We start from the raw sequence: 13,506 nt of genomic DNA on the forward strand, positions 1-13,506 counted from the left end.
GAAGATCCAGCACCGACGTAATAAAAAGATTCTTTATTCAAAATTCATAAAAAAAGGTAATTCCAACTAAGTGCAAGATAAATTTACGCTTGCCGCGTTTTGCAGAAAGTAGACTCCTTATTCATAGGAGTCTACTTTCTCCGAAACGCGTCAAGCGTAAATTTATCTTGCACTTGGTTGGAATTACCTTTTTCATGAATTTTGAATAAAGAATCTTTTTTATAATGTCGGTGCTGGATCTTCTCTCCTCCCCTCCTCCTCTTGATTTTTACACAACATAGCCTTTCCTAAATATATGATTAGGGAAAGTGGTTAGCACCACTTTTGTTAATGTTTTTGCCTGATAATTGATGTTCGTGAAGGTTTCCGACAATTCAAGGCTATTCCAAATCGGTTTTGACTTTTGCCCTTGTGTCACTTTGTACTGCCAAACCTCAGTAATGAAAGACGGTGTCTTGGTGTATATCTCATAAAAAATTAGAAGACACAGCTTAAAAAATATAAGAGCTTTATTCTGTAATCCCAATGTACACAAAATGAGGGTTGTACAATTTATACAATCATGCACCCTGGACTGCAAATCAGTCATCCATATGTACTTTACAGGTCTAATCTTAATAATGCAGCAGTTACCAAACACATTATTGTATGCAGGATGACACCAATGGTACGTCATTTTTATACTATGGGTCAGGTATATACAAGCATTCCAGTTTGCCAAGGTAAATGTGAAAAATTATATTTATCCATAAAACTCCTCCGCTGCAGATGCTGTACATATAGAATATGGTAGCAGAATGTTCCACTCTTAGATGTACATATACTTGCTGGGTAGAGTATGTTCACATGAGTAGGGACATGAACTATAGAAACAAGTCAGTGCAAAAATAATACATATATGAATCGCTCCCAACTTTACAAACATTTGGATCAGTAACTCTACATTTAAGTATAGACTGCAACTAGTAAGTCAGGGTAGAAAATTACAATCATAATGAAAAAAAAAAATGATTAGCACTAAACTTGCTGTTCAGTATCAGTTGTATGAAAGGGACAGTTTGGGGTCCGGAAGCTCCAGCAGCCAATAAGCTTTAGGATTATTTGATTTCACGACCGCTAAGCTTTCAGTTTCCTACTACTGTAAGGAATCTCTCAGAACAGGGGTGCAGGATATTTTATGTAGAGAAATAGAAAGAGGAGTAGTGCTAATGTGATCAGCAGGGGTTCTGCGATTTACACCCTTAGGCCGAGGGCACACGGGGATTACTGCGAGCACAGCGGGAGCCGAGTGTCATGTGACTGTGGTTCGAACGTGCGATCAGACCACAGTTGCGGAGGGGAGGGCTGGCTCTGCGGAGGAGAGGGAGGAATTTATCTCCCCATTTCCTCTGTTGCCGGCTACTGCGATTCTCGCACTGCACTTGTATTACACTGGTGTAACGCAAGAGCAGTGCGATGTTTCTCTCGTTCCCATAGACTTGTATGGGTGCGAGTGAAACAGGATCGCATTCCACCCACAGCATGCTGCAACTATTTTCTCGGTCGATTAAGGCTGAAAAAATAATCGCTCATGGGAGCGGCCCCATAGAGTAATATTGGTCCGAGTGGAATGTGATTTTTTTATCGCATTCCACTCGACTTCGCCTTACAGATCAAATATTAGTAGCCTATCTCACGAATCATTCGCTGATATACAGAATGTTTTATTTGCATAGCTGTAGATTTTTAGTGTCAAAATTACTCAAATGCAATTCAGAACTAAAAATGTTTTATGAGCTTTTAAGTAGAAAACCCAATACCATGTGGCTTATTTTGGTTCCCCATCTAGTAGGCAGAGTGAAAAAAACACTAAAGAAACAGCTCTAGACACTCTTTTTATTGTGTCTAATGTTTCCTTTTGCCAAAACTGCTGAAGTAGAGATGGACCGTTTAGCCGCCACAGCTGATCACAACTGCTTGTTGGTGGTTTCTAACCCTTGACTCACAATAATTAGATCAATGGTAGGGCATTTTTAATTTTCAGGATGTTTTAATGAAACAACCCTTTTAAGTAGTTTCATATGAATTTTTCTCTGATGGTCTTTACCTACCTATACCTTTCTACTAGATCTTACCCAGTAAATTCATTTATGAAAACATTTACTAAGTTCTGAATCAGGCAGGCAAATTCTAGATTATGAGCATAATGAGTGCAGAATAAACCTATTTGCTGCAGTTGATTTTACAGTAATGTTAATGATCTTCAGTATAAGGAGAAGATTATTGAATGGCACAAAGGAGCAGTGCTATAGTGAATGAGATCTGTATGGAGCGGATCATGTTGTACTCTTGTGTATAAAGATAATCAAGTAATGGCATTAGGAGAGGATGAGGGAATCAATAATGATGTCTAGTAAAGTATGCTGTAAAACATTGATGATAGTGATATAATTAGTAATAGTAACGGCATTATTATTGCAAAAAGAGATATAAAGGTTCATTTGATTGTATTGCAGTACCTCTTACTGTTATAGGCTATAATAATTAGTCCAACATTGCATCTCCATTTATTGAGCTGGCTTAGTAGCTGACTCCTCACTATGATCATGAAATGCCAGAAGTATTACACAGCTGACATCTGTGTGTAACAGTGGCAACCAGAGCCTGTGTGATTGCTCATATTTAACCATTTCAATACCACTGTCAATTACATGATTACCAAAGCGCATGCGCACTGGCTCCAATTATGATATTATCATGGGCGGACGGGTTATTATCATGGCAACCATAGGTAGAGATGAGCAAACCTTTGGAGGTTTGGAGGTCACAGTCGAATCGTAAAAATGTTTTGTTTGTGACCCTGACTTGATTCGAACCTCAATGGAAGTCAATAATTGGGCAGTTTGTGGGTCCACCCACATGCTGCCAGCCAAAAGCAAAATACGTCCTGAGAGGGTGGGTGCGGTTTCTCACATTTTTGTTTGTTTTGTGTGTGTGCGCACTACATCTGATCACGCTGATTTTACCCCAAGTGTGAGCCATTCAAACACTGCACGAGGCTCGCACAGGGCTGAACATCACTCATACCCAAGCACAGTGCTGCTCGCTTGAGTGATTTGCACTCGTAACTCACTCCAGCTTGAAACGCGAACTTTGTTTTTTTGGTAGTTGGTTTCTAAACCCGAACCTTGAACCTCAGGTTCGCTCATTACAAATTCATAGGCACACTGAATCCCCCCATGGCTGACATTGTATACCTCAAGTGAAAATCAGTCTGTGGCTGGGCTTTATATGAGAATGTCATTTTCTCTTGATACTGCAATACATTAGTATATAGAACCAGCGATCAAGGGAATCCGAAGTTAAAGCCAAAGTGACTTAAAAAAATATGTAAAAATAAAAACATTTTTTCTTTAAACCTAAAAATTCAATTCATCATCCTTTTTCTTCTGTTAAAAATAAAGAAATAAAAAAAATGAACATATTTGGTATCTTTCCATCCATAAATGTCCAGTCTATCAAAATATAAAATGACTTAATCCCTATGGTAAATGCTGTAAAGAGAAAAAAAAAATCAAATCTGCATATATGTGTTCTTTTCTGGTCACACTCTACCATAAAAAAAATAATAAAAAGTGATCAAAACGTCATTATGTAACATAATTTAGTATCAGTAAATATGTAAGCCCGGCACGCAAAAAACAAGTTCATACAGCTTGATATGCATAAAAATAACATTGTTTTGGGTCTCGGAAAATAACGACATAAATCAATTAGTTAGTTTTTTCTTCCAAACTTCCACCATTTGTTATTGTCACAATCGTCTCCACACGGAGAATCTATCGGAACTGATTTGTTTTCATTATTTCCCTTCACTTCAAAACAAGTGACCACAAAACAAAACTAAAGCTGGCTTTGCACACTACAATATATCTTACGATGTGTCGGCGGGGTCATGTCGTAAGTGACGCACATCCGGCATCGTAAGGAACATTGTAGTGTGTGACAGGTACGTGCGATTGCGATTAAATGAAAATCCGTTCATCGCATACACGTCGTTCGTTCGTTGAATTGATCGTGCGGTTGTGCAATGTTCCCGAGGCAGCACACATCGCAGTATGTGACACCCCGGGAACATTGAACAGATCTTACCTGCGTTCCGCAGCTCCAGCCGCCAATGCGGAAGGAAAGAGGTGGGCGGGATGTTTACGTCCCGCTCATCTCCGCCCCTCCGCTTCTATTGGCCGGGTGCCGCGTGACGTCGATGTGACGCCGAACGTCCCTCCCACTCTAGGAAGTGGACGTTCGCCACCCACATCGAGGTCGTATGGACGGGTAAGTACGTGTGATGGGGGTTAATCGTTTGTGTGGCACGTTCAACAAATTGAACGTTGCCACACATACGATGGGGGCGTTGCAAATCGCATACGATATCATATGCGAAATTGCAACGTGTAATGCTGGCTTAACCCTCATACGCCTATGTCAACGGAAAATAAAAAAGTTATGGCTCTTGGAAGAAGGAGAGCAATAACTCAAAAGTGCGAAAACAAAAATTGGCTTCGGCAAGAAAGGGTTAATATGGTGAACTATATATTTTATACCTTATTCTCTGACTTCTAGAAGTTCTCTACCTGACTCCTAAAATGACAAACCTCTGAACAATGTGCAAATTATTGGTTATGCTGTTATGGTCTCATTAGAAACATTGCATGGCCATGAAAGTGGTAAGAATCGGTGGCGGGACATGAATGGATATAATGTTTTTATGTAACACAGCTTGGTAGGTTATTTTATCCTAACATTTAACATCTATTAATTTATGTTCCATATTTTAATTGTAAGCTGAAAAATTATTCTTTAACATTGTACTTTTACCCACACTACAGCCATATCTTAATGTGTCCAATGGTTTGGAAAACAAAATGATATAATAGAATTATACTGTTTATGAAGAGGATTGTGATTGTATTTGTATATAAAAAAAAGTAATTGAGTGCAGTTTAGCAAATATATTAAATATTATGGTGTATAGAAGGTATTATTGGACATGGAGATGATAAGTATAGAGAAGAAATAATATTTGGCACTTTCACAAATTTATGAAGTTAATTCCAAAAAGTAGTGGTGTTTAGTGATTTACAGTGATCTCATTAAGATAAACTTGACACTTTGGTCACCATATTGGTCTCTATGTGTTTGATTTCCATATGGAATATGCTGGTGTTTAGTAATGACTTAAAGAATGGTAACACTTCACTTGGCACAGCAGGTTCATTGGTATAAAATGAAGAAAACTCAAAATAGCTTCAAACAACTTTTTATACTCGACCCCCCTCCTGAGATGGAAATGACTATATTAACCCACTCCAAATCTGTACAATAGCTAGAAAACTCATTGTGGTTAAAATTCCAGCAACATACTATCTGCTTATTTGAATGCCTTAGAAAGTAATCTTTTATTCTGCAGCTGAACAAAAATAGGCTTTTCAATGTGAATATCACCAATAGACATATGTACGAGAATAGCTCTGCAATCTATGTCTTTGTAGATATGAAGGGACATGGTTCCCTGCATACATGTATGCAAGCAAAGTGATTACCATCTAGGAATATATAAAAACACAACCCATTCTGAGTGTAAAGTGCTCAATATCTTCAAAGTTAATAACAACTCCACCTTAGTGGGTGCCAAGGGCTCAGTAAGTAGTCTCCACAGGTCTTCACACCTTTCTAATGCTCTGTTTGTTGCCAACTTTGTGTAGTAATGTGAAATAGAAAGGCTCAGAAATGTCATGGTTGGTCGTCTATGACCCCAGCCTCTGTGGTTAAAGAAGCAATTAGGTATTTTATACTTGCAGTGTTCTAGTTGGCCATTTTCCCTTTGAGTTGAAGATAAAATACACCATATTTAATTTTAATCACACCATGAGTAACTGGCCCCAAATCATCTATGGTTATAAACCCATAGTTCAATTCTCTAGAGATGGGAAGATACTTAGATGTCATTTTTGTTGGCGGCCGGAGATGATGTGTGTATGTGAAGAACTCGATGAAACACACACTTTAGGGGGTGACAAGGGTTCAGTATCCCTTTGCCAGTATAGAAGGCACACTTAGACATTCTTCTCCTGATTTAGACACAAGGAGCATTTGTGCTGTGGTGGAGCGGACATTAGCAATTCCCTCTATGGATCACCACACCGAACATTTCTTAGCCGGGTTCATAGGGGAATTTCTTGGGCAGTGGAATACTCTTCCAAACTCTTCAAACTGAGAAACGCTGCCCATAACCCTAAAGTGGAAGAGAAAAAGTAAATGGTAGAAAAAAAATCATAAGATAAATGTTTAGACACTGGTATAGCAGAGCTGAATGTTTCTTTAACTTTTTAGAATTATAGGGGTTGTCCACTACTTGGACAATTCTTTCTCATTCTCCATGTCTGTCCCCATTGAAATAAAAAAGCTTACACTCACCTCCCTTGCCAACATTGTCCCAGCGGGGTTGGCACTCCATCTCAAATGAGGTTGTAATGTAATGCTATCCCCGCACACATTCAGCGCTGGCTTTACTGTCCCTGCCTTCAGATGTATCAAAAATCAATAGAAAGTGAGTGGTCAGCCACAACTCTCATTTCCTGTTGATTTCCTATACTTCCGAAGGCAGCGACAGTGAAGCCAGTGCTGAATAGGCGTGGGGCTTACGTGATGTAACAAAATTACGTTATTCCCGGGAGAGTGAGTGCCAACACTCCTGTAATGGTGCCAGCATTGGAGGTGAGTATAAGCTTTTTATTTTAACAAGAGGAAACGTGGAATGAGAACGGGTTGTCCAATTAGAGGACACCCCTTTAACTTGTCTAGTGACATTCACATTCGATTAAGATTATCAAAATAGTGTGCACTGCTTAAAACATCTCTAATAAAATGATCATCATCACGAATGATAGACTTGTAAATGAAAATATTATAAATGTTCACTTAGATAGAAGACCATTTGCACCAAACTGGCTATGCTTAACAGATCGGTTCAAAACTATGAAACTGATGCAAAGTGTTATACACTCAAATTTCAGCTCTATTAAGAAATCTGAGGGCAGGGAGAAGCACAGTGTACCTAACAGGAACATCACAGCTCTAAACATCTAAACACCGTGTTGTTGACATTATAAGTACTGATACGTAGTGAGATGCAGTACCCAAGAGCAACTAGTGTTCTAGGCCTGGACACTGAGTTCTTCTCTCTACCACAGAACCCGTAAAAAAGGTTATTCTTATGTTATGAAATTTATATAATTAAACTCCATGAAAGGAAGAAAGTTTGCAATTAACTTTCTTTTTCTATCTGCTGTCATTCATCTGCTATAAGAGCTTTTATTTCAATAACTTACAGGTTGTTGAAAAGGATATTGGCCACCAGAGCCTGGGCTGCACAGTTGTTACATTCCAGGATGAGGAGTTAACTCTTGAGATTCCAGGCAGCTCTCCAGCCCATTGATTTCTATACAGCAGGTAGCTGCTCAACTCCTGATCTATTTATCAGTCCTGCAAAATTATAATCCCCTGGCCCTCACTATCAACATTTTCCAGAGCAGCTCTCTCACTAATAACTCTCACTTTCCTAACCTATGTGCTCATTCAATAGGCAAATATAGGAATAAAAGTTTAGATATGAGAAAAAGCAGCAACAGACAGTTAATGTGTCATAGTTGCAGGAAGAAGCTTTAAAATAGGATGAAGAGGATGAAGCTACTGAACTGGAACTGTCACTCAAGAAGCACTGCCTCCCCAGCAACAAAGAAGTGAAAGAGACTGGAGAGCAGTGTGCTGCTGAAGATACATGTTTTACCAGCTTTCTGGTTGTAGTGGTATGTGTCAAATCCCCCACTCCTCAGATATTAATGTAGTTTACTCCCTGGAGCTTGTCCTCAGTATATTGTTTATTGTTGTTATTATGTGGGTGTCAACCTTAATGTTAAATGACAGATTTATCCATCATGAGTACGTCAGTTAGTACTCCATGATAGATATTGCAGTTATGCTGACCCCATGGTATAGCTTCTGTACCGATGTGATAGGCTGCAGGAGCCCGACTGACATAACCAGCCATGCTCCTATTGTAATTGCTTAGATTGATGTTCACACTAATCCTGACAGTTTAAAGCCTCATATGCAGCTGTTTATAGTGTCAGTGATGCAAAGGTTTTAAAGAAGAGTGCTTCTTCTCTCAACTCATCGGCACCCCGCAGGTCTGATAATGGCCTCCCAATCTGCCATACAGTCCAACCAATCAGATCCCACCAGAGGCAGGGTCCGTATCAGTCAAACACTGACAGGCTAGGTAATGTATTGCACTATATAGTGTAAAAAATAAGGCTTTTCATGGCTTCATGGGTGGAAAATTGTAAAATATATGGCTCTCAGAATATGGAGATTAAGAATTTAATGTTTTATTGTAAAAAAAAACCCAAAAACATTAAAGCATAAATAAATATACATAATATTTGTATCATAATCTAGCAAGGGAATGTCATAACATGTAAAACATTCAAAGACAAGAAAATTGCTGTCTATTTCCTTTTTTACTCCTATAAAAGGTCTGTAAAAGTTAGATAAGTCATATGTACCCCCAAAATTCTAACACTGAAAAACACCACTCATGACACAAACAAGAAGTCATCATTCAACTACAGTGTATGTGGCTGAAACAAAAAAGTTTATGGCTTCTGGAAAGCAACAATAAAAAAAAGAATAAATAAAAAAGGGTGTCCCAAAGGTCCAAAATGAGCACATCCTACTGGGTTGAAGGGGCTTTGTGGGCTCAGTATAATTTCTGAAGTCACACAGACTCTATGTGACTACAGATCACATCCAATAACCTCCTCTCTATGACCTTTTTATGGCCATCATTGTGGGAACTGAATCATTCCAAATGCTTTAAATTGACTTTTAACTGATATTTTGATAAACAAGATGCAAATAGCAATAACATTATGTGAGTAATCATTGGCGATATAAGGCCATAGATGACATTCAGTGGGATGCGATCAGTTACAAGTCATCAAATCATTCATTACTGTAATTGTGTATTAGTCATACCGGTAATGTTCAGGAGCATGTTTATCAGTCAAGACCTGCAGGTATATGGATTGAGACCTTCTCTTTATACACCAATTCTGAAAAAAAAGAGTGTTATGAAAAAAATAATTTATTTTCCCATTTGTAAGAAGTCACATTGCAGTATTTTGCATTGCATACTTGCATGGTAAATCAGGTATTCAGGTTTCAACACTATAATATGTTGGTCCAAATTTGTTTAAAGTTTACACAGAAAAAGCTAAATATAAGCTTTAATTAGTTTTTTATGCCTAGTCCAGAGGTTAAGGCGGGCTTTGCACGTTGCGACATCGCAAGCCGATGCTGCGATGTCGCACGCGATAGTCCCCGCCCCCGTCGCAGGTACGATATCTTGTGCTAGCTGGAGGAGCGAAAATTATCGCTACTGCTGCTTTACATGCACTCACTTGCCCTGTGACCGTCGCTCTGGCCGGCGACCCGCCTCCTTCCTAAGGGTGCGGGTCGTGTGGCGTCATAGCGACGTCACACGGCAGGCGGCCAATAGCGGCGGAGGGGCGGAGATGAACAGAATGTAAACATCCCGTCCACCTCCTTCCTTCCGCATAACCGCCGGCGGCAGGTAAGGTGAAGTTCCTCGCTCCTGCAGCGTTATACACAGTGATGTGTGCAGCCGCAGGAGCGAGGAACTACATCGTACCTGTTGCTGCAGCATAATTATGAAAAAGTTGGAGCCTGCAACGATGATACGATAACGACGCTTTTGCACTCGTTAATAGGGGCTCGAGGTCGGTTCGCCGAACGGAGCTCCCGTTCGAGTTTGGTTCGTCGAACGTTCGACGAACCGAACTCGAACTGCATAGGAAACAATGGCAGGCAATCACAAACACATAAAAACACCTAGAAAACACCCTCAAAGGTGTCCAAAAGGTGACAAACAACTCACAACACAACACAAACACATGGGAAAGTGACAAGGACAAATTCTCATGTGAAAACAAAACAGCGTTACGAGGAAAAAGAGGACGAGACACAGATATAGGCATGGCACGCCCTTCTAAAATCATGTAAAACACCGCAAGGTGACTCCAAGCGGAGTCTCCCTTTTTTCCAAAAATTGGGCCACACAGACACCCCTTCAGTGGCAGCACTTGTGCCCCAGTTGTACACTTCACAGCTAGATTTGCATCAAGCACATTCAAAAATACGCCATACTTAACCGTCCCCAGGATGACACCGGGGTAGGTAGCAAAGTCTTTCCTGATCCCAGCTCTGTTCATCTTGGATCATTTTTAAAAAACATCACAGCAAGCAAGGGTTACTCCAAGCGGAGTCTCCCTTTTTTCCAAAAATTGTGCCCCACACAGACACCTTATCAGTGGCAGCACTTGTGCCCTAGTTGTACCCTTCACATCTAGATTTGCATCAAGCACATTCTAAAATACGCCATACTTAACCGTCCCCAGGATGACACCGGGGTAGGTAGCAAAGTCTTTCCTGATCCCAGCTCTGTTCATCTTGGATCATTTTTAAAAAACACAGCAAGCAAGGGTTACTCCAGCGGGGTCTCCATTTTTTTCCAAAAATTGTGCCCCACACACACCCACCCATTCAGTGGCAGCACTTGTGCCCTAGTTGTACACTTCACAGCTAGATTTGCATCAAGCACATTCAAAAATACGCCATACTTAACCGTCCCCAGGATGACACCGGGGTAGGTAGCAAAGTCTTTCCTGATCCCAGCTCTGTTCATCTTGGATCATTTTTAAAAAACATCACAGCAAGCAAGGGTTACTCCAAGCGGAGTCTCCCTTTTTTCCAAAAATTGTGCCCCACACAGACACCTTATCAGTGGCAGCACTTGTGCCCTAGTTGTACCCTTCACATCTAGATTTGCATCAAGCACATTCTAAAATACGCCATACTTAACCGTCCCCAGGATGACACCGGGGTAGGTAGCAAAGTCTTTCCTGATCCCAGCTCTGTTCATCTTGGATCATTTTTAAAAAACACAGCAAGCAAGGGTTACTCCAGCGGGGTCTCCATTTTTTTCCAAAAATTGTGCCCCACACACACCCACCCATTCAGTGGCAGCACTTGTGCCCTAGTTGTACACTTCACAGCTAGATTTGCATCAAGCACATTCAAAAATACGCCATACTTAACCGTCCCCAGGATGACACCGGGGTAGGTAGCAAAGTCTTTCCTGATCCCAGCTCTGTTCATCTTGGATCATTTTTAAAAAACACAGCAAGCAAGGGTTACTCCAAGCGGAGTCTCCCTTTTTTTCCAAAAATTGTGCCCCACACACACCCACCCATTCAGTGGCAGCACTTGTGCCCTAGTTGTACACTTCACAGCTAGATTTGCATCAAGCACATTCAAAAATACGCCATACTTAACCGTCCCCAGGATGACACCGGGGTAGGTAGCAAAGTCTTTACTGATCCCAGCTCTGTTCATCTTGGATCATTTTTAAAAAACACAGCAAGCAAGGGTTACTCCAAGCGGAGTCTCCCTTTTTTTTCTAAAAATTGTGCCCCACACACACCTACCCATTCAGTGGCAGCACTTGTGCCCTAGTTGTACCCTTCACATCTAGATTTGCATCAAGCAAATTCTAAAATACGCCATGCTTAACCGTCCCCAGGATGACACCGGGGTAGGTACAAAGTCTTTCCTGATCCCAGCTCTGTTCATCTTGGATCATTTTTAAAAAACACAGCAAGCAAGGGTTACTCCAAGCGGAGTCTCCCTTTTTTTCCAAAAATTGTGCCCCACACACACCCACCCACTCAGTGGCAGCAGTTGTGCCCTAGTTGTACACTTCACAGCTAGATTTGCATCAAGCACATTCAAAAATACGCCATACTTAACCGTCCCCAGGATGACACCGGGGTAGGTAGCAAAGTCTTTCCTGATCCCAGCTCTGTTCATCTTGGATCATTTTTAAAAAACACAGCAAGCAAGGGTTACTCCAAGCGGAGTCTCCCTTTTTTTCCAAAAATTGTGCCCCACACACACCCACGCATTCAGTGGCAGCACTTGTGCCCTAGTTGTACCCTTCACATCTAGATTTGCATCAAGCACATTCTAAAATACGCCATACTTAACCGTCCCCAGGATGACACCGGGGTAGGTAGCAAAGTCTTTCCTGATCCCAGCTCTGTTCATCTTGTATCATTTTTAAAAAACACAGCAAGCAAGGGTTACTCCAAGCGGAGTCTCCCTTTTTTTCCAAAAATTGTGCCCCACACACACCCACCTATTCAGTGGCAGCACTTGTGCCCTAGTTGTACACTTCACAGCTAGATTTGCATCAAGCACATTAAAAAATACGCCATACTTAACCGTCCCCAGGATGACACCGGGGTAGGTAGCAAAGTCTTTCCTGATCCCAGCTCTATTCATCTTGGATCATTTTTAAAAAACACAGCAAGCAAGGGTTACTCCAAGCGGAGTCTCCCTTTTTTTTTCAAAAATTGTGCCCCACACACACCCACCCATTAAGTGGCAGCACTTGTGCCCTAGTTGTACACTTCACAGCTAGATTTGCATCAAGCACATTCCAAATCTACAAGCATTTACTCTCCCCAGGACGACACAGGGGTAGTAAATTCCTGGTGGATCCATGACTTGTTCATTTTGATGAACGTTAGTCTGTCCACATTGTCACTGGACAGACGCGTGTGCTTATCTGTCGCACACACCCAGCAGCACTGAAGACACGTTCAGAGACAACGCTGTCAGCTGGACACGACAAAATCTCCAAGGCGTAACTGGAGAGCTCTGGCCATTTTTCTAGATTTGAAGCCCAAAATGAGCAAGGCTCCATTTGCAAAGTCATGGCATCGATGTTCATTTGGAGATACTCCTGTATCATCCTCTCCAGCCGTTGACTATGTGTCAGACTTGTTGTCTCTGGTGGCCTTGCAAAGGAGGGTCTAAAAAAATTATGAAAAGATTCCATAAAATTGCTGTTACCAGCACCAGATACAGTCCTACTGGTACGGGTAGACTGTTGAAGATGACGAGACCGTCCCATGTTTGTCAAGTTACAACTGGGAGATTCACTCCCTGCACCTGCACGGTTGTTTGGTGGAAAAGCCGAGCTAAGATCGAGTAACAGCTTCTGCTGATACTCCTGCATACGTGCGTCCCTTTCTATGTCTGGAATTATGTCACAAAATTTGGACTTGTACCGGGGATCTAATAGTGTGGCAAGCCAGTAGTCATCATCACTTCTAATTTTGACAATACGAGGGTCATGTTGGAGGTAGTGCAACAAGAAGGCACTCATGTGTCTTGCGCAGCCATGCGGACCAAGTCCATGCTGTGTTTGTGGCATAGAGGTGCTACCCGTTCTTTCTTCCTCTGACATCTCCCCCCAACCTCTTTCAACTGAAATTTGACCAAGGTCTCCCTCATCCGCTGAGTCTTCCATGTCCATGG

The 13,506-nt window shown here is 41.2% G+C and overlaps 1 protein-coding gene across 2 annotated transcripts in view; it reads right to left on the bottom strand.

Annotated features, from left to right (window-relative positions):
- Nucleotides 1–491: 491 nt before the first annotated feature.
- The window catches only part of ECEL1 (endothelin converting enzyme like 1), a 191,722-nt gene continuing 178,707 nt past the window's right edge, over nucleotides 492–13,506 (bottom strand). For both annotated transcript variants that reach the window (XM_075340419.1, XM_075340418.1), the window contains 2 exons: nucleotides 9,079–9,155; nucleotides 492–6,274 (listed from right to left, as the gene is read on the bottom strand). In XM_075340419.1, coding sequence (XP_075196534.1) covers nucleotides 6,175–6,274; nucleotides 9,079–9,155 — 177 coding nt within the window. In that variant the 3' untranslated portion in view covers nucleotides 492–6,174. The remainder of the gene's footprint in view (nucleotides 6,275–9,078; nucleotides 9,156–13,506) is intronic.

The sequence above is a fragment of the Anomaloglossus baeobatrachus genome, chromosome 3 (genome assembly GCF_048569485.1).
Source record: "Anomaloglossus baeobatrachus isolate aAnoBae1 chromosome 3, aAnoBae1.hap1, whole genome shotgun sequence".
In the NCBI taxonomy this organism is placed as follows: Eukaryota; Metazoa; Chordata; class Amphibia; order Anura; family Aromobatidae; genus Anomaloglossus; species Anomaloglossus baeobatrachus.